Genomic DNA, 20,659 nt, shown 5'->3' with positions numbered 1-20,659 from the left:
AACAACAGTTTTGGACTGTCCTAAATTTACCTAGTTAACAACAACAACAAAAAAGCACCCAAAACCCCAACCACTCAAACAACAGAATCTATACTTTTACATTGGGTAATTTTTTAAGTTTTACTATTTTTCAACTCAATTCAAGGCATATGCACTCATATTTATTTTAAAACACAGAAAGACCAATACAGGAGCAGACCCATGGCTATCAGTCAATACCAGACAAGCCAAAAGAAGGAACAACCAACCTCACAGATTAAGTACTTCTGCATAAAACAGCATTTCTTTCCTACACATTAACCATTGTTTTTCCTGAATTCTGATTTAATAGTTTTGTGTAGTATTACGTAACTATGGCATTTCTCACAACCCAGGCAAGAGTTTTAGTTGCTTGTTATACACTTTTTATGTTAGAAATCCACACAAAATTACACTGGCGCCCAAGGCTTATTATTGATTCCTTTTGCAGACAGGTAGCAAATGCAAAAGCAGGTAGCTTATGCAAAAGTACTAACTTCCAGCAATTTCATCAGATAGCTCCTGTTCCACAAACCTCCTCTTCTAGCAATTGAAGCTTCTCATCACCTCCTCACCATTTCCAATCTTACATTTATTCCCAATTAGCATAGATTTACTTTTATGTAAATATTGCTTTTCACGCTAAATAGAATTTTCTTTGTACTTGGGTGTCTGAAAGGAACAGCCATATGTGATACATAGCAGACGAATAAAACACAAAATATCTAATGATGCTGCCTCAATTACAAGACAATGACGATTTGCTCTTTCAAAATTAAGAAACTTTCCAACAACTGCACAATGGTCATATGAGAGAGCTGTGCAAACAGGCAGGAAGTTAAAGAGAAAGGTATTAAACTGTCTGAATTGCTATCCCTTTCATTTGCCTAGTACAATAAAACAACATAAGAGTCAAAATAAAATACAAAAAGACCAGACAGATTTCCAATAGCAGCATACAGGCCAAATAAGCACAGTACTGCCAACTCTATAAATGAAGGCCCTGCCAAAGAGCCAGATGTAGCTAGTGGAATATCTCCTACAGCTTGGCATTGGGGCACTTCATGTTCCATATGCAAATGACAAGGAAAGCATAATACTGTATATTTTATCTGGCTAGATGGATGTTTTCTTTAGATTTTTCAGTCCATCTAACTTTTCCTGTGAAGGAATAAGTAGATGCAACAAATTGATATATGCAAATTCAGGACTCAAAAACCTCCTTACACTAGCACATTTTCTTTCATTATACAATCGTCCATTTCCATAATGTAATTAGCTGAAGATTTTTGTCTTTTAGAGACATAACAGATTACCACTGTTCAATAACTCAATTGTCTCTGTAGGAATACATGCTTGTAGCATGGCCAAATTCCAACTAGAGAGATGCTGCTCTGGTTTCAAAGGCCATCTAGCGTCAAGGAGAAGCTTTCCACTTCCTACCTAAACTAACATAATGTAGCTAAAGATTATAATTAAGGAAACAAAAAAAAAAATTCCCATCAAATATTTCTTAGTGTTATGCAAATGTAAAACTATAATTTACTGTCTTCAGAAAGCTATCCAACAGTGTCATAGGCATTTAGTTCTATAGATTTGTGCAAGTCACCAGTTTACTAAATACTCAGTTGTCAAACAAATGCTAAGGATAAACAAAAAAACCTAGTTACACTGAGAAGACAAATGTAGGTTACTGAGTTTAAGAAATATTTACAAATATCCCTCCTAAGAAATCCATCTAAGATTTGAACTTTGAATTTAAGTTTGAAGTACTGTACACAATGTCGCAAGAAACAAGTGCCACAGCCAAACAGCACAGCTGCAGCAATACTGCTGGTACTGAAACACGCTCCAAGCTCTCACTTCACTGATCACAGTGTTAGGCAGCTGATAACATTATTCCTAGACATTTTGCTCTACTATTCAGGAAATGGTTTGGATCAGACATGCATTGGGGTTGAAGAGTTACAATAAAAATGTCCTATGTAAGTGTCCTATCATTCTCAATATGGCTCATTTCTTTCTTCTAAAGTTTTCCCTATAAATCTTTAGCTTGTCCTGGAGCAAATCTACCATACTTGATGTGGCAGCAAAAATACTACTGCAAGACATGATTGTGATCTTACTATGGACAAACACTGTCAGTCAGTAAGTAAAACCTAATTCAGACACGCTTAACGATGAATACAAAATGTGAATACTGAAGAAAAGTTAGTCTGTATGCACTCTTGGCCTGTTTTGACAAGAGATTTCCTCTAAGTGTTTTGTATTTAAAAAGGAAAATAAGAAGTATTTTTTATGTTGTACTGCTCATCTCATAAAAGATTACTTTTACTGCCTTTTCAGCAGTTGGCTGCATAGTTACAGAAGCTACAGAAGCATTAATACCTTCATTAGAGCCCCTTCTGATCTTCTTCAAAGAAATCTTAAATTCAGTCCTTGCTCACAAGTGAAGTAGTGTGAAAGATTAATGTAATACAGGAACTTATTTAGATCAGTGGAGAACCACCAAGAGATAATACAGAAAGCTAAAAAGTTGCCATTATTTTTCCCTTTCGTTTCCTTATAATTCAAAAGGGGAAAACAAAAAATCAAAGGACTTACAGTTTCAATAAAGGAAATATTCTTTACTGTTTACTTAAAATCTAGACAAAAAAATAGATAGTATAAAAAAAAGTGATCTACTATTTCCTTTTTTCATCTTAATTCATGCAGATGGAATTCTATAGTTCTTAAACTACTGAACTTACAAACAAAAAAACCACCTTCTGAATGGTTGAACTTACAGAGTAATCTCATAAAGACTGAAGATAAATAATGGAAATATCAATTTTTCTTAAGCTAATTACAATTGTTTCATATAAATTAACTTTTGGGGGATATCCTTTATAAACTACAGATTACAAGTACACAAAATTAATGCTATTTATATGGAGTGTTTTGTTCTTGTCTCGTTTTGTATCTCCTGGTGTTTTAATTTTTCAGCTGTGGAAGTACAAGGGTATAAAGCCTTTAAGTGAGTATGCCACAAAATTACATCTGTTTTTTTAAATAGTCCTAAAAACTCATAACAATCCAGTTAAAATGCTTAAGTCTTCATACATCTTAGAGATGTACATATGCATTAAATGTGTACGTAAACAAATATATGTCCACTCCACTGAGAAAACACAAATCAAATCAAGACTGATAAATTAATTCAAAACCTAATGCTACCATTCACGAATGAGTTCCAGTATTTTTGAAAATTTCTTATTTTGCTAATTTCTGGTTAGTTAGCCATAATGTAGTATTCATGAAAATTTTGACCTTAAGAAGGTGAACACTACCTGTGTGTAACAGTGATCTAATATATGCATTTATTATGAGTTAACAGGTTGCACTGACAGGGCGAGATACACAACAAAGAATCCATGTCTGCGTAACTTAACAGCAGCCACGTACATATTCCTCTCATTGTTCTTCATTTGTCTGAACAAAATATAGAAATATTGGCATCTGATTTTTTTTGGCAACAAATATATGCTTTTTATTAACATACCCTGATGCTGACTTAAGATGATTCCCACAATTTATACAAACTCTACTACTACTGTAAGTGCCATTTTAACACAAATAACCTGCTATTCACATCAAGGCTACAAGCTCCTGAATAGAGTGCAGAGTAACTCCCGAATTTTCAGCTTTAACATGTGTGCACAATTAATGTAAGCAGACTAAGACAGGCAACACAAACAGAATATTATGCTTCATTATGGTGACTTTGCCATGGAATTTAAATAGAAGTGTAATGACTGTAATGTTTCACATTCAAATTACAAAGCAAGAGGGTATTATTGTAATAATCTATGACAACTTCCTTTACAGTTTGGGGAAGCCCTATAGTCTAATACCCATCTCAACCACATGAGTGTTTTTTTCAACCTCTTGATTTCCAAACCTCAAAGTTTCCTATAAGCACTATCAATTTCTCCATTGTTAATTTTAGCTCACTGACAGCCATCTCACTCTTCTTATCGTATGTACCTCATTTTTTAATGACTTTGTCCCGTTTGTCTCTTATGCTGAAAAGTCCATCAAGAAATTTTTATTTCACCACAGAACCAAGCCTTTAATAATTCTTGTGAAAGCTCAGCAAACCTTTTCTAGTTCAGCAATATCCTTGAACTGACTGTGGTCAGAAAGAAACAAACAGAATACTGCAGTAGTAATGATAACACTTGAAAATAGGATACAATTCTACCTCTCCTGCCTGAGATCCCTTTTATACAGAGAAGGATACTACTAGTCTTCTAATTTTGTTTTACAATAGAAACTCCCACTTTAATAAGAATTCAGTGAAAGCCCATACTCCTTTTAGGATTTGTCATCTCCTACCTGTATGATCTACATACTTTTTGTTCGGGGTGTATCATTTTACATGTTACATTATTCAAATGAGAATAACCTTAGTGGGGAGGATTTTTAAAAAAAAAAAGTTAACTTCTCTCCTACCTTTAAAAGTTGCTTGCCAATTGTTGGACTCATTTTTTCATCCACCATAAGAATCACTATTCCTCTGTCATCCATACCTCGGCGTCCTGCACGACCTGACATTTGAATGTATTCACCTGAAGATATCTAGGTCAACATGAGAAAAAGAAAAAAAAAAGTAACAAACATTAGAAAAATAGCAAGAACATATAAAGTGCTATTTACAATTATACAGTAAATGACCATGATGTATAAAAATTAGCAAAGGAGAGTTATCTAAGACACACATTTTTCACAGATTGAATTAATTATTCGTAATTGATCACTAAGGTACTAAGATATAAATCCATGACTATAAATAATGTATGTCAGCAGGGTAAGCTAACTAATGGTCCCATAGCTACAGTGATTTCCATAACATGGTACATCATTTTAATAAGCACAAAAAACATTTTACTAGTGTCTTACGTGATGGAAGGTTGCTGGGCATGGTAGAGATTATTAAAATATAATACATCTTCAACATACTGATAATGCATCTTCACCATCTTCAAATAATGTATCATTTCATTCAAATGATCCAATTGTAACACTAAAATACTGATACCTAGCAAGGGCAGTATTTCTATGCCTACTAACTGTGAAACCGAAGAGGTTATAAAGAACTGGGACATGGACACAAGCCAGCTATAACTGGTTCCCTATGTCTCAGTAAGCTATAAACCAGGGGTTTTTTTTGTCATCTGTGGAACTTGCATTCCCAACAACTTCCTGAGTTTCACTTTAAGTCAGATCCCAAAAACTACTTAAAGGAAACTGCTAAATCATTTTAAAAGCACGAGCTCCACATATCTGATACCTCAAAGGTAGCTAATTCTCCCATATATCTTAAGGACATGCAATCAGACTGAACAAATTGTGAAACTGAACAGCCCAAACTAAGACTGAAGACATGTTACTTCATAACACGTCACGTCACTTGTCCTGTTTACTGTAATTTTCCCATCTCTGAAAGATGAACATGACACTTATTTATAAAGTTCTGCTGTGATGACTTGTACAGCCTTATTATTATTTACATGTGAATCACATACTTGGTTTTAATGTTTAAAACTTTTAAATTATTTGTTTTCCAGCTGTTGAAGAAGCTGTCTCTTCCTCTGCATGTTTCTGTCTTTCTTTGGGCTACCCAAAATACTCTGCTATAACAGAACAATCAATACTCTCCTGAGGTAAATAATCCCTTCTCTTGGGTCTGTCAAAACCTAAATTTAGTGATCATTACAATAACATACTGAGCCCACTTATTCTCCAGATTCCTCTGACACAGAAGAAAACACTTGGGTCTCACAGTTTTGGACAAGTTGTGCAGAAGTCTTAGTCTAATGCAGTGTCCACCACTAACTTGTGTTTGATGCCCTTCTGCTGTATCCATTAAAATATATAATTCCATGCATAATCTGAGGAATCTCGTCTTCAGGAATTTGTACACTAATTATAAATAGATTAGTGAACAAAGAAAGATTTTTGAAAGAAAAAAAAAAATTTCTACTACATTGAAGTCGGTATGTCAAAAGGAACTTTAATCCTAATGAGGTTTAAGTAATGCAGTTCAGTTATTCTACAGAACCTGTTTTTCACTTACCCATCGGAAATCTTTTCCATCAAATTTGCTGGCACTTGTAAATAGCACAGTCCTGGCTGGCATATTAATTCCCATTGCAAAAGTCTCTGTTGCAAATAAGGCCTAAATAAACAGACTAAAGTTAAGTAAGCAAAAACAAAGGCTCTTAAGCAAACGTGCAAATAGTCAGAGATTGCTACACAAAATCACTCCAGTTTTTACTCCTTATGTACAGTCAACATAGGCACATTCAATATTTTAAAACTGGACCATTCCAAAACCAAAAACATTCTTTCCACCTTCCCTTATTTCCTCTGGAAAAACATGAAACTAGTTAGATGGGACCATGTGAAAGACTCCAAAAGAAAACACAAGGGGATGCAAATTATATTAATGAAAAATAATAGTTAATTTCCACATTTAAAGTTTGCAAGAAGAAAATAGCAGTTAGCTACCCAAAAAAACCCCACGACTTTCATCTAAGGTCAGATTTTTCTGAATATATGTCCCTTAGAGCAACCAACAAAAAGCTTGGTAAACGTCTGCAGTCATTTATAAGAGCAAAATATATCATAAAATAGTTGAAGAGAATGTTAAAGTTAGACAATGTAAGTTTAAGTACTTCAGAATAAAATCTGGAACACTTAAAGCTAGTGCTGCAATTGTGCACTAACATAAAACATCTAAGGCAACGTAATGAAGACTACAAACTTTTCCATATAGACAGAGGGGGAAAAAAAAAAAACCACCAGCTTCAAGAATTGTTTTTTCAGATAAAGATGGAGGCATTTATGCAAATATTTGCATTTCTCAAGGGAAGGGAGCTGCAACCAATTACACCAATTAACCCATGCCACTGGAACACCTTACAGGCTTCCTTCCAGAGCTGCTGTGTGCACTTGTAGAACCCCACATATAGATCCACAGAATGGAGCCCTTCCCTTCATGTATGTGTAGCTCTTTGAAAATTGCCTACTTACTGGTCCACACAACGTTCAAAACAAGTTTTTCTTAAGTACCAAGCCTTATGCTTCCTGCATAGAACCACATTTATAACACAAAGCATTTTTCAGTTTGGCATGTGCAATAAGCCTTCCACCTTTTTCAGTTAAGAAGCACATCTCCACTATAATGTTAGCATACATTCTGAGCTAAGACATACTTCTTGTTTTTTCAGGATTACTGACTGTGTATTCACAACAGAGAGAAACCTAAATATGGACATGAAATAGATACCTTTATTAGGCCCTCAGAGAAAAGAATTTCTATGGTTTCTTTTAAGATAGGAAGCAGACCGCCATGATGGATACCAATTCCTCGCTTCAGAAGAGGAAGTACATGCTCAACCTGGGAAGAAATATAAATACCAGCAAACAAATTTTAGTATTTGTTACTAAAAAATAAAACCTGTATGGAAAACCTCAACACTGCCCTTAGTGTTCATGTAATCCACTATTCCCCAATTTTAAATACAATAAATACCGCTTCAGTATTATTTTCCAGTTAGAACTAGGCATGATAGGAAGGGTAAAGCCAGAGGCCAATCTTTTCAGTAACTAGTCTTAAATTGGGTTAGGTCAACTGTGAAGTTATGCCCTAATTTACGCATGCAGTTGGTATTTAAATTTGCGTCTATTAAAAAAACCTATCTCATTTAAAATAATTTTTCAAAATAGTGACCCTGGTATGCATGAGATATTCTGTTTCAATATTGGTTGCAGTGATTTCACTTACTGATAAAGTCAGTAGCTATGAGAACCATACAAGGAAATTCAGGCTGTAAATGACTGAATTAATCTCTTCAATTCTAAAAACATTATACTTTGAACAAATACCTACATAAACTTAGCTTTGTCTCTGTTTTCTTCTTTGAAAACAAAGATTCTCATTAACGATCTATTAACTCTTAGTTACCACACCAAACCTAATTCAGAGAATACTTTTGCGATATCATTGTCCACAGAGACCAAACCAGATTAGTTGGATATAATGCCACTGTTACAAGCTTACAAAAAAACCCAGCACGTAACACCTTGCATATTGGATTCCTATTTTCTGTTTTTCTCAAGCTCATGAACAAAACAGGTATGTGGAACCCAAAGCAAGTAGGCACGGCCAAAAATTAAATGGTTGTTTTTTTCAAGGAGAACTGCCATGCTCACAATAAAGATCACTACATTAACAAATGATGGACACAAATAAAGAGGGGACTAGAAAAAAATTATAGCTTTAGTATTTGTTACAAACGTACTGAATCCTGTAATATTCTGTCCATTTAGAAGCATGTATATTTTTCCACTGTAAAGGTAGTCACTATGATTAGTCATTATACAATAGATTAGAATGCAGATGCATCAATTCAGCTTTTTGAAAGGCTCAGCAGTCAATACCTGATGAAGTGCATACTGCACTGTCATTTGAACTATTCCCAGACAGTTTTAACCCAGATATATCTCTTTATAAGCCCTTATGTTTACTTAAAAACATAATTAGAAAAAAAAGAAAACACAGGGTAGGAACTCCATGGTTAATTTGGGCATATGTCATTTGCTGGAATCACAACTGGAAGGAATACTAATCACCGAGTCCTGTTTCACAAGGCCAAGGAACAACGCAAGAGAGATCAAAACCGGGTGAGATGAATGAGAATATCCAGTTTATGATTTCTGTACCCATTACAGAAGACCCACAGCCTCAAAAGTTCCAGAAAACAGGAGAGCAGTAGCTACCCCTATTCAGTCTCCACTCACCTGAGGAAGCTTTTTGTCTTCATCTGACAGACAATCAATTGCATTATTGAACACTTCTTCAACCATCTTTTTTTCTTCATCTAAGAAGGCAATTTGTAAGTTATTACAGAATCTGGAAGGCTAATACCATATGTAAATAAAGCATTACCACATTCTAATATTTACAAAAGTTTACAATAAAAATAGTGCGGAAAATTGTGAAGTCTACGCAGAACCACCCACATAGGGTCAGACGAGCAAGACTTGAATGTGAGCCTGAAAGAGCCTAACAGTAACAGAAGTAGGTGCTCAGGGAAAAGAAAAACAGGACAAACGTAGGATTTCTTGGTTTTATGTACTTTCTGCCTATTTCATAAACCTCCCCATTTCTCTTCTACCTACCAGGCCCTGTCTGCATGGACATAGAGGCTCTTCCTCTTCCCCATTAGTTCCCAAAGTTTACACCCTTTCTACTTAAGTAGTACACATATCTAGAATATATATTCAAAGGTGTGACTGAAGAAAACATATAAAAATGCATCTCTGCACTCACGCATATTTTTCATTTTCTGACACAGATGGCTGCATTATTTTGCAACACTGAACCAGAACGTGCAAACATTAGAGCAAGTAAGCAAGCAAGAACCCTGAACAGTTCACAAACATGAAATTCCTTATTTTTGTTACAACTCTTAACATTTCCAAGAAGCGATGAACTTAAGCTTATTTTCCAAGCTTGGTCTTAATCCAAAATGAAAAAATCTTCTTTGTTTACCTTGAGGGTTTTTCTTTGAGAAGAAGGGGGAGGAAGGAAAGAAAGCAAACTGGATTGAACAGTTGAGAAAGAACAGTCTAGTGATTTGTTAAACAGTTGTTTTGACTTTGAGAGAACACTCTTTTTTCTAAGGGACATAACATGAAAATTTTGGGAAATACATTTGTTATGATCAGTCTTCTCCCATTATAGATAGAATTTTCTGGGAACTCTTGTGCTATTATTACAGTGAACAGTATTTTGGAGAAAGAAATAAAGTTTAAAATAGAGGAACAATTCAACATTGTGATGACCAAGTACTCTTTGTGCACCAACAGTTTCCTACTGAAAATAGCCTGATGTACCAGCATAGTAAATGAAAAAGCAACATGTATTTTTCATTTGTTTTTACACAAAGCCCTAAAGGAAACAGAAATATCTAACCAGAGTAACATTTCACATCAAACTACAATTGTGAATAGAACTATGTTTTATTTATCTGTACCTGTATTGAAATCTAACTTTGTCATCTGAAGCGCATAGGCTTCGCAGTCTTTCTTACTGAAGCTGAAAATAATCACAGGTTGGAAATTCCTTTCCATGATCATCTTCACAATCTTAAAAACATTTGAAGGACCTGCAGAGAGATTACATTAATGTATATGTAATTTTAGCAAAAAAGTATCTTATGGAAAAATTGAGACACAAGCACAATTTCCATATAACTTTGTTGTATTATACAAAAATTTACTTTAAATGGGATTCAAACTCACCTTTCGTTCCTCCTTTCCTGCCTTTCTGGTCCCCTTTTGCTAAGTCTCCTGCATCTCTAAGCACCTGCATGGCTGTGTTAAAATTATCTTCTCTGAAATCTCCCTAGATATAAAACACAACCTTTGTAAGCGATTACTTCTTACGCAGCCCACTTAAAAATACTTAGTGCTTTGCATAGCCAGTACCATTACCCCTATTTTCAGGCAGGATAAAAACAATACATAAGCTGGCAAGTGAGTTTACTAGGTCAGTGGCACAGCTCAGAATTACATTGGTGTCTCTGAAGTTATGGCTCATTGTTTTATCACCACACCAACAACGACGCTAGACCTGCTGAATGACACAATACCAAAGCTGACTTTTCGGAATGTCTACATGAAACTACACTGCCCAGCGAAGACCTAGCTTCAGGTGCAGTACTACTGTTTATGGCATTAGCTACTGCTTTGCAAGCTGATGATGAATTTCAAACAAGTCGTTACTTCAAAATCACCTAAAGACACAAAAACATTTTGCCCCCTCAACCTAAGTAAAATTTAAATGCTATGATGTTTTCTTTTGAGTGAGAAACAGAACAAGAAACACAGGCTACTTTGCAGATTTACAGAAAGCAGCATGCACTTTAGAAAACAAAGCAAGGATGAGGGCACTTAAGACATCTCAGCAAAGTATTACTCAGCTGACTACATGACATTAGATAACAAAACTAATCATATAAGACTCCAAAAATCTAATAGCAATTCAGAGATCACTGTTACCCATTTGTACTTCATTTTAACACAAACATCCTTTGTATAGCCAATCCAAATTTTGCAAGAGGCCAAGCTCATGACTGGTATGTAAGGAAAAAGATCTTCCCAACAAACTGAATATTCCTTACATTTTCATCAACCACCAGATGGAGTCCATCTCCTCCTGCTGGGAATATATAATGCTGCAGTGGAGTGGGTCGATAGTCAGTGTAAATCACATGGCAAGGCTATAAAGAAAGAACAGCATACACATAAATATTTAATGTTTCTAATTGCATTGTAAAAACACTTGCTTGATGGAAAATCCAATACATTACTATTAAAATACATCTTTCTAAAAGCCAGAAAGTAAGACTCACAGAAACTAAGAGAACAGATCTCCTTTTCTGAATATGGATTTTGTACTAATGTTGCTTAAGAAAATGAAAGTTTGCAAATCCTTTAGAAGAAAAAAAGTTGGCCACAAAAATTATTTCTCAAGAGCACAATCAGTAAGGACAGGTAATATTTCCATCTGTATTATTACACAGACTCAAAATCTTAACACCTTTTAAAACCAAAGGAAAAACTGTTAATTTCCATTTTGTAAAAAAGCCTGCAGTATTTCTTACACCACCTAAAAAAGGCACACAGTAGACTTTTAAAAACATTTAAGGTTTTAATGCATGGAGAAAGCTTGTTTAGGAAAAAAATAAACAAAACACTTCCTTTAACATATTAAATATTACGTAAATCTGCTTTAAAAAAAAAATCAGAGTCTCATGTTCTGCAAAACAAAGTCAAGGTTTTGTGCCAAACTTAAATAGACATCTCTTATTCTACACTCCTTTTGTCACTAACAACATAAGCATCAGTCTCTGGGGTATTTTTAAAATCAAAACAACCTCTTTATCCACAAGATATAATATTAATTTCCCTGATTCTAATTCCCATATTCTTTGCTGCAAAAGCATCTCTCAAAAAAACAGAATAAAATAAGCCTAATGGTTACAGGACAGCATAGATTTCTTATATTTCTCTTTTCTCACTTTGTTTGCATGCATATATAGTATTTCCTATCAATTTATGATTTACTTTTGATTTCTGCATGGCCTTTTTACAGAGCTCTTCAAACAAATTCTTCAAATAACCTTGTCTATCACCCCTCTGAAAATAACAGTACATTCATTGTGTCTCATAATTCAGAATGTTTGTTGAAATCAAGCTGGTGTCTAAGTAAGTGTGGAAAATAAGCTTTAAAGAAACAGCTTTAATGTCGCTATGTAGAACCAACAGGCACTATAGCTGCAAAAGCTAGGAGTACAACCAGATAAGCCAGTAGTGATCTATATCGTCATTTATAAGCAATGAGAAGATGACTAAAAAGGTGCTCAAAGGTTCAGTTCTCATCAACCAAAGAAACAGTATTATGCCACAAGACAATAAGGACGGAGGTATAGTACATAAAAAACATCACCTGTTTGTGAAGATGGCAGATCCATTCAGCAAACTGACGGGCATTTGGAATAGTTGCAGAAAGGAACACATAATGAACATTGTCAGGAAGCAAAATAATTGTCTCTTCCCAAACAACACCACGTTCTGAAAATGGAAAAGTCACATGGGAAATTTATGTGATTAAAACCAAAGAACAGCATGCTTAAAGACAAAATAAAACAAAAACTAAAAAATGGCGTACATCAAATGCCCTTAAAGTGGCTTTTGCCTTGGCAAAGAAAATGCAGACCGTACCACACAGTAATTATATACGTTCAGTAGAAAACAAATTCTGAATGATTTATGCACAAAGATGACTTATTTTAAGAGAGAGAATAATGACTTAAATCTTCAAAAGGAAAAAAACTTCTTCTTGGGGGGGAAAAAAAGATTTCTTGAAAAGAAAAATTGTAGATATAGGATACCTGAATCTCTCATGTAGTGGATTTCATCAAAAATAACCCATGCAACTTCTCGCATAACCTCAGAACCTCTGTAGAGCATACTTCTCAAAATCTAGAAAAGGAAAAAAAAAAAATGAGATCCATCACATGAAATAACAAGTCACATGTTACAGAGATGTCAGTAAGAAACTGCCGGAATTTTTGGTTCACATTTACTTGGCAATATTAAATCTTATTTTGCACAAAACTTAAAAGCATTTAAAGATTGGCTGTGAGATGCCTTCCAAGTTGATTCCAATCTAACAAACCTCACAATATGAGATGAACTGGTTTCCCTGCAAGAACAGTGAAGGAACATGAAAGAAAAAACATTGTTTTTCTCCCAGCCTCTAGATGGCAGCACATTTGTTGCAGGTCTACAGATCTACTTCTGCCAAGCCGCCTTCTCCCCTCATCCTAACAGATAACCTCTCTGTGATTAAGACAAAATCTTTTGTCAGAAATCAAGTCATCCTGTCTCTCCATCCCAGTCTTTCCCTACAAGCATTTTCTCCGTTAAGACTCTTCACTCTTCCAAGGTAAAGACAAAAAGAGGAAAATTCCAACTCATGGCTGGACAGATTTCTACAACAGAAATACAACAAAACTGTGCCAACACTACTTTGTTACCAAAGGTGAAAAGCTGTATATTCCTGGAGTACTAGCATCGAGCATGAAACACTCGACTATCACTCAATGATTTGCCTCTCCCTGTTTTGCTTCTGTAGAACAAAATACTGCCCATACAGCATTCAGTAAGTCTGACTGACTTTGAGTACTTCGCATCTATCCAAAGACAACTCAGTGTCTTGAGCATTCAGAAAATTAAGTTTTTTTAAGCCTTTCTCCACGTGAGAATGAAAGTTCCTGACTGATAGTCCAAAAACATGAATTTACAGAGATTTACCTAACTTTTTCAATAACCAAAAGTTAAAACATTAAAGGGAGACATAACGAACTTTCTAACATTTTCTACCCTAATCGAGCTTATTGCAAGAACTTTTAATCTTTTAATCTTTTAATATCACACCTTCTCAGTCAAAAAAAGGGTAGAAGAAAACACAGACAGATCAAGAATTAATGTCTGATCTTACCTCGGTTGTCATTACCAGACAAGAAGCCGTAGGATTAATGGTGACATCCCCAGTCATCAAACCAACATCCTGAAATTCTTCATACATCTCACGGTACTTCTGATTACTCAAAGCTTTAATTGGACTTGTAAATATCACACGCTGTTTCTCCCTCAAAGCCAGGGCAATTGCATACCTGTATTCAAACATCGTATATATTAAAGCTGTCAGGAAGACATTCAGAGCCTATTTCTTTCCTCTAATTTTCTGCTTTAAAAAAAAAGCAATTCAGAACAGCAGTAGAAAGATATGAAGCATTTTATATCTAGATTATTAAGTTCAGTGCAATCTTAACTACGTATGCCTCTTTGGAGAGCGACAAATCATTGACAAGTTAACTGATTTTTATGGACATCAGAGCACACCTAGTTTAATTTAAAAATCTAATTGTCACTGTCTCATGACAAAGTTTTATTATTTGAACCCATGCTCTAACATATCTCCATGTACATCTCACTTCTCCCCTCCGTTCAGCAAAGGCACTCCACTGTCAGACCAAACCCTGACAAAAAACAAACACTATCTTTTAAACCTATCTTGCCTGATAAACACCAAGTTGCAAATTAAATCAAACCAGTGCTTCTGACAAAACAAAGAAAACACACAAGAAACTCCTTATTAGTTATAGTCAAGGGCTAGAAAAGAAAGGTATTTTCTTCTAAATTCATGCAAATCTGCATTGCAGAAACTTTCTTTTCAATCTACACAATAACATCTCAACAAAAACAGATTGCTTAAAAATAAAAGGCAAGCTTAAACACAAATGAACCCTTTCACTACCCACTAAACAAGATGAAAGAAGTAATTTTTATATTCAAGAGCAGTCAATTCAATTCTAACACTGATGGTCCAAACTTTGTATCAAGAAATTGAGACACAACAGCTACTGATGATTCAACAAAATGACACGACAAACATCACAACATTCTCTTATTAGAGCCTGTCAGAAAATTACTTACTCTGCACAAACAGTTTTGCCAGCTGATGTATGAGCCGACACTAACACAGACTGGTTATTATCTACACAGAGAATAGCTTTTCTCTGAAAGGCATCAAGAATAAATGGATATTCCTAAAAAGAAAGAAAGCAAAAACATCATATATTTTTAACACAGACTGTTACTCACAGTTAATTAATTTTGTGATTGACCTAGTGTGCAAATTACAGGCAAAAATGAAATCCTGTAGATATTTGTAACTTCAATTGATCTTAATCCAGTATTTTGCAATGACTTTGTATTTAAATAATTTTAACTAATACCACATTTAAGATCTTTGCCTATGTCTTGTTGTCATATCAAATGAAAATCTTGCCACGATGACTCACGTTTTCTCTAACATACTAATTTAGGAAGAGAAACTACTGGGTACAACTGAAGCCACCACCTGATGTTGTAGAATAGAATTGAAATCACAAGAGCCTATCCACCCCATTCAACCACATCATTTTACTCCACCAAATTTAAAATACAGAAACACCAATCTTACCTACAATAGGCCATCTTTTCAAGATACTCTCTTCCAAGCCTCACTAACAAAGTACATCATTTTTCCCTCTACCCTCATCATCTGTCTAAAGCAAAGAAAAATAAATGCAATCTTATCACATACTTTTGCAGGTTTTCCAGTTCTTGCCTTCAGACCTGTGAAGTCTTCATCTGCTGGAAGTGCAACCTGTAAAATACATTTTAAATAAAAACAGTTGCAGAATTCTCAGTGTCCACTCCAGTGACATGGCAAGCTATGAAGAGCCAGGGCAAGAAATGTAATATGCACAAAAACTAATTCAAATTTCTGTTATCCTGTTTCTATAAGCTCATGTGTCAAGGCTTCCTTCTTTCCTCTCAGAGTTTTTCAACCAATATCTCTACCCTCCTGCCCCAATAATGCTCCCTCTTTCACACCGTCTTGTGTGAAAGATTTCTGCTTCACCTACCTTGGAACATTAGCTCTTCAGGCCAAGACACAGTCATGGCTTCTGGCCAATGGACATCAGAAGCAATTACTCAGCTCACATGGATAACACTCCCTTTCCAAGGACAATGTATTTACACAGGAAAAGTTCCTGTTCCTGCCAATATCTAACATTCATTAATCCTAAATATTTAAGTTCTCTTCAGTTACTCTACTAGACATCTCAAGATAACAAAGACTGCACAGATGCATGGGCTTTAAAATCTGTATCATCAATTGTATTCACCGTTCCTTCATTACAAAGGTCTAATCATACAGGGTCCTGGAATGTGACCCTAAGTAATTAACTTGAGCTAGTTCTGGAAGACAGCACAGAAAAGAAAATGAGCATAGAAGTACAAGGAAGTTAAAGTTTACATATTTAATTCTCATAGAAAATCCTCTGACAATCATCTTTGGATGAAGGATTGAAAAAAAAAATCAGCATTAATACTTCTGATTTTTCATATTTTAAATTGTATTTATGTTTTTTAACACAATTTGAAAATGGATAGTTTTTATTATTTTGCTTATACATAAAACATGACCTTTTTCCCTTTTTGCGAAAAAGTAATTTTCAACAGTAATCACCCTTACAAGAAAGCCTTTCATTCTTGAACCAGAATAGCAAAATATTCCAATGCACTGCTGCACACTTAAATTGCACCACGAACACACACCTATTTTAACAACCAGTAGGTTTTCCTCAACAACAGTACTCACAATGTGCTTGGTACCTTTCAAATACGGAAACCTATCAACATTGTCATCGAGACCTTCACAATCACTCATTTTATTGCAAGTATCATACAAACTGCTTCTGATAAGGTACCCTATTAATTTTTCCAAGAGCATTTTGTGCACGCTGAATGCCAGACACAGACCTCAAACTCTTTACAACCCTGCTCCACCTTAAATATAATGTGAAATAATATATCTGCTTGAGGGTAGAAAGGCTCTGCAAGAGGGATCTGGACAGGCTGGATTGATGGGCTAAGGCTAAGTGCTGCACCCTGCACCTGGGTCACAACAACCTCATGCAATGCTACAGGCTTGGGGAGGAGTGGCTGGAAGAGTGCCCAGCAGAGAAGGACCTGGGGGTGTTGGTCGACTGCCAGCTGACAATGAGCTGGCAGTGTGCCCAGGTGGCCAAGAAGGCCAACAGCATCCTGGCTTGTATCAGGAATAGTGTGGCCAGCAGGAGCAGGGAAGTGATCGTCCTCCTGTACTTGGCACTGGTGAGGCTGCACCTGGAATACTGTGTCCAGTTTTGGGCCCCTCACCACAAGAAAGACATTGAGGTGCTGGAGCATGTTCAGAGAAGGGCAACGAAGCTGGTGAAGGGTCTAGAGCACAAGTCCTACAAGGAGCAGCTAAAGGAACTGGGACTGTTTAGCATGAAGAAAAGGAGGCTGAGGGGAGACCTTATTGCTCTCTACAACTACCTGAAAGGAGGTTATAGCAAGGCAGGTGTCGGTCTCTTCTGCCAAGTAACAAGTGATAGGACAAGAACAAATGGCCTCAAGTTGCACCAGGGGAGATTTAGATTGGGTATTAGGAAAAATTTCTTCACCAAAAGGGTTGTCAAGCATTGGAATGGGCTGCCCAGGGAAGTGGTTGACTCACCATCCCTGGAGGTATTTAAAAGACATTTAGACGTGGTGTTTAGGGCCATGGTTTAGTGGTGGACTTCACAGTGTTAGGTTTATGGTAGGACTCAATGATCTTAAAGGTCTTTTCCAACCTAAATGATTCTATGATATAACAAGTACAAGTGCAATAAACGGTATTATTATACTGGCAGTAATACATGCAATTTGGTGAAACAAGCCTACACTTTTCAGAGGCATTTTCATGGCACTCACCTCATGTGTACAACCTTCAATAGTTTCCACAGCTTGCACCTTTACTTGAGGCATCAGGTCTGCCAGGCTAAAAACACATGAGTTAGGATTGCCAAAAAGGTATTTAAAAATCCTGTTTCCTTTCTAAAGGTGAAAATGTTGAACTTCACCTCTACTTTAACTGCAACATTAAAAGAAGGACGCACAAACTTGAAACAGACAGTTGGCAGAGGCTACTACCAGGACTAAGAATACCTGTAAGTGTTAAGATTTTGCTACTGTACAAATTAACTTTAGCTACTGCTTTGGGATTTGTAATGCCTTAAAAACTTGCACCACAAAACAGCACTTGGATCACATTTGTTCACATGAAATTTCTGATTAAATGGGGACTTTTTTCCCGTACACAACAAAGCAAAATTCAAGACGTGTATTCCTGCTACTAGTCATGACACCGAATAACAGCAACCTGAAGCATCCCAAGCAGCTGCCTGAAGATGAGACCCCTCTTTTCTTTACCAGTCCCTTCTCTCATGGCCACACATGGCTAGTGTCTCACTACGTAAAACAGTGGGTTTTTTCTGATGGTTTTAACACACTTAGTAAGCTACTGTGGGCAACTATATGTTCTACTGAGACCACTAACACAGCAACTGACTTAAAATGTTGACTCTGGTCCTGTTTTGCTTCTATACCGGTACCCTTTGTTTACAGTGGTGTCAGAAGTCTTCTTATGATTTTCTCACAGAAAATCTTACCTTGAACTTATGACATATCACAAGGTAAGACCAAATAACAATCCAGACCAGAATTCTGTCTGACAGAAGTCAGTAATACACCACCCAGAGAAAAGTATAAGAACACAGCAAGCACATAATTTTTATTTCTGTAGTAAAGTTTTCTGCCTCTTGAGCTAGGAGATACACACCGGCATTTGGATTAATTTTTATTCCATGAATCCTCCTAATCATTTTCTGAATCAACATAAACTCTGAAGTTCCCAAGAATCTCTTAAGACACACCAAGCTGAAAAAGTGTCCGCACTGTCCCTTCAATCTGTTTTCAAAACCCCTCACAATACCTGTCATGAATTTCTGGAAAGAAAAGAGGGAGAGACATGTCCATCCTAAAACACAGAAATGTCACTTTGGCTTCCCTTCAGCTGCCTTATCTCCCCAGCTGTCAACATGTCCAAGTACACCCCTCTCCACATCAAATACCTGCCATCTGTGCTCAAATTTCAAAGCATGTCTGTACTCAAGATTCCAAATATTTGCTGCAGTTATAATCCTACATGCCTCAAAAACTTTGTTTCTGCCTCCTTGGTCAAATTTTTCTTCCTGTATCCCAAGCCAATTATGTCTTTCAGTGGTGTGGTACACAGCAAGCCTGCCTCCTCCCATGTACCTCACTGCTTATCTCTTGCTATATGCCTGAAATCAGCGTGATAGCTTTGAGCAAGATCCACTAGTCCATATGCAGTAACCACAAATACATGAACATTTCATACTGCAGTTGCCTATCTGTCTGCAACATTATTTTAAATACACCCAATGCTCGTCACTGCTGAAGCTGTACTACCGGCACATCCTTACTTACCTAGACAATGGCAAATCAACTTCATATGCAAATTCATCTTTATATGAAAACACTGCAACACTACTTACATCGACAATTCACAACTGGCACATAGCTAACCAACATGTCTTGCTATGACTTCCTTACATGTTAAGCTGGGCACTTACTTAGCATCTTCTGATACAACATCTTCCAATTTTGGCTTCTTTCCCAGAACAGCATCTTCAGTACTATCCACCTCAACTTCCCTTTTGGGCTTCCCTGTCGCAGCTACAGAAGATTTTTCCTCCGATCGTTTTCTGCAACATAAACAGACAAGAAGTTTAAAGTTTGCCTCTTTTTTACGTATGTCTTTTCTGAAAAGAAATCATGTGTTCTACAGGCAACAGCGATCACATTGTATTCACAGCACAACCCGGGGAACTCCACTCACGAAAAGCGCCGTGGGTTTTCAAACCACTTTCCCGGATGAGCTTGGCCCCAGGTCTCCGCTCTCCCCAATCGCCCACTGCGCCCGGGCTGGCTATAGCTGTGGGCCAGGGATCCCAGGAAAGCGTGCCCCTTCAGGCTGCACAGGCTCCCCGCTCCGAGGGGGTTCAGTAGCTAAAGCATGCTGGCAGGAGCCGGGCCCAGCAATGCGGCCCGAGCCTCAGCCGCCAGAGCACGCCCGGCCCCGCTCCCCCAGCCCCCCACCGCGCCCTCACCCCGGTCTCCTGGCGACCTCGGTGGCGCCCACTTTGGTCTTCTTGGCGCCGGAGGCGGTGGCGGCCGAGTCCTCCTCAAACACGCTGAAGAGCTCGTCCCCGAACGCGTCCGCCATCTTCCCCACCGGCCCCACAATGCCTCGCGCGGGACAGCCCCCCCCACCCCCACCCCCACCCCCCGGATCCCTCCCGCCCCTACCCCGGAGCTGCGCCCCGAGGAGAAACAGAGCCCCACGCCTTCCCCCGGCACCGGGCGCCCCACGTGCGGCCCGACCCCGATCCCACCCCGCCAGCACTGGGGCACCGTAGGCCTCCCTTCAGCGCCCTCCCGCCCTCCGGGCAAGCCCTTCCCACAACCCCCCGCGGCCGGCGGTGACCCTTGCCCCGGAACTTGCTTTACGCCG

At 37.3% G+C, this 20,659-nt stretch overlaps 1 protein-coding gene across 1 annotated transcript in view; it reads right to left on the bottom strand.

Moving 5' to 3' along the window:
* The window catches only part of MTREX (Mtr4 exosome RNA helicase), a 49,516-nt gene extending 29,145 nt beyond the window's left edge, over positions 1 to 20,371 (bottom strand). Inside the window, exons 1-15 of the mRNA XM_075725928.1 lie at positions 20,256 to 20,371; positions 19,719 to 19,850; positions 17,995 to 18,061; positions 15,788 to 15,850; positions 15,136 to 15,248; positions 14,138 to 14,312; positions 13,026 to 13,116; positions 12,581 to 12,705; positions 11,253 to 11,351; positions 10,372 to 10,474; positions 10,104 to 10,235; positions 8,866 to 8,945; positions 7,352 to 7,462; positions 6,137 to 6,238; positions 4,513 to 4,638 (exon numbers count right to left, since the gene is read on the bottom strand). Coding sequence (XP_075582043.1) covers positions 4,513 to 4,638; positions 6,137 to 6,238; positions 7,352 to 7,462; positions 8,866 to 8,945; positions 10,104 to 10,235; positions 10,372 to 10,474; positions 11,253 to 11,351; positions 12,581 to 12,705; positions 13,026 to 13,116; positions 14,138 to 14,312; positions 15,136 to 15,248; positions 15,788 to 15,850; positions 17,995 to 18,061; positions 19,719 to 19,850; positions 20,256 to 20,371 — 1,635 coding nt within the window. The remainder of the gene's footprint in view (positions 1 to 4,512; positions 4,639 to 6,136; positions 6,239 to 7,351; positions 7,463 to 8,865; positions 8,946 to 10,103; positions 10,236 to 10,371; positions 10,475 to 11,252; positions 11,352 to 12,580; positions 12,706 to 13,025; positions 13,117 to 14,137; positions 14,313 to 15,135; positions 15,249 to 15,787; positions 15,851 to 17,994; positions 18,062 to 19,718; positions 19,851 to 20,255) is intronic.
* Positions 20,372 to 20,659: the final 288 nt, after the last annotated feature.

Source organism: Pelecanus crispus, chromosome Z, assembly GCF_030463565.1.
Source record: "Pelecanus crispus isolate bPelCri1 chromosome Z, bPelCri1.pri, whole genome shotgun sequence".
Lineage (NCBI taxonomy): Eukaryota > Metazoa > Chordata > Aves > Pelecaniformes > Pelecanidae > Pelecanus > Pelecanus crispus.
Note: the sequence above shows the minus strand (reverse complement) of the source record. Positions and strands in the feature narration are given on the sequence as shown.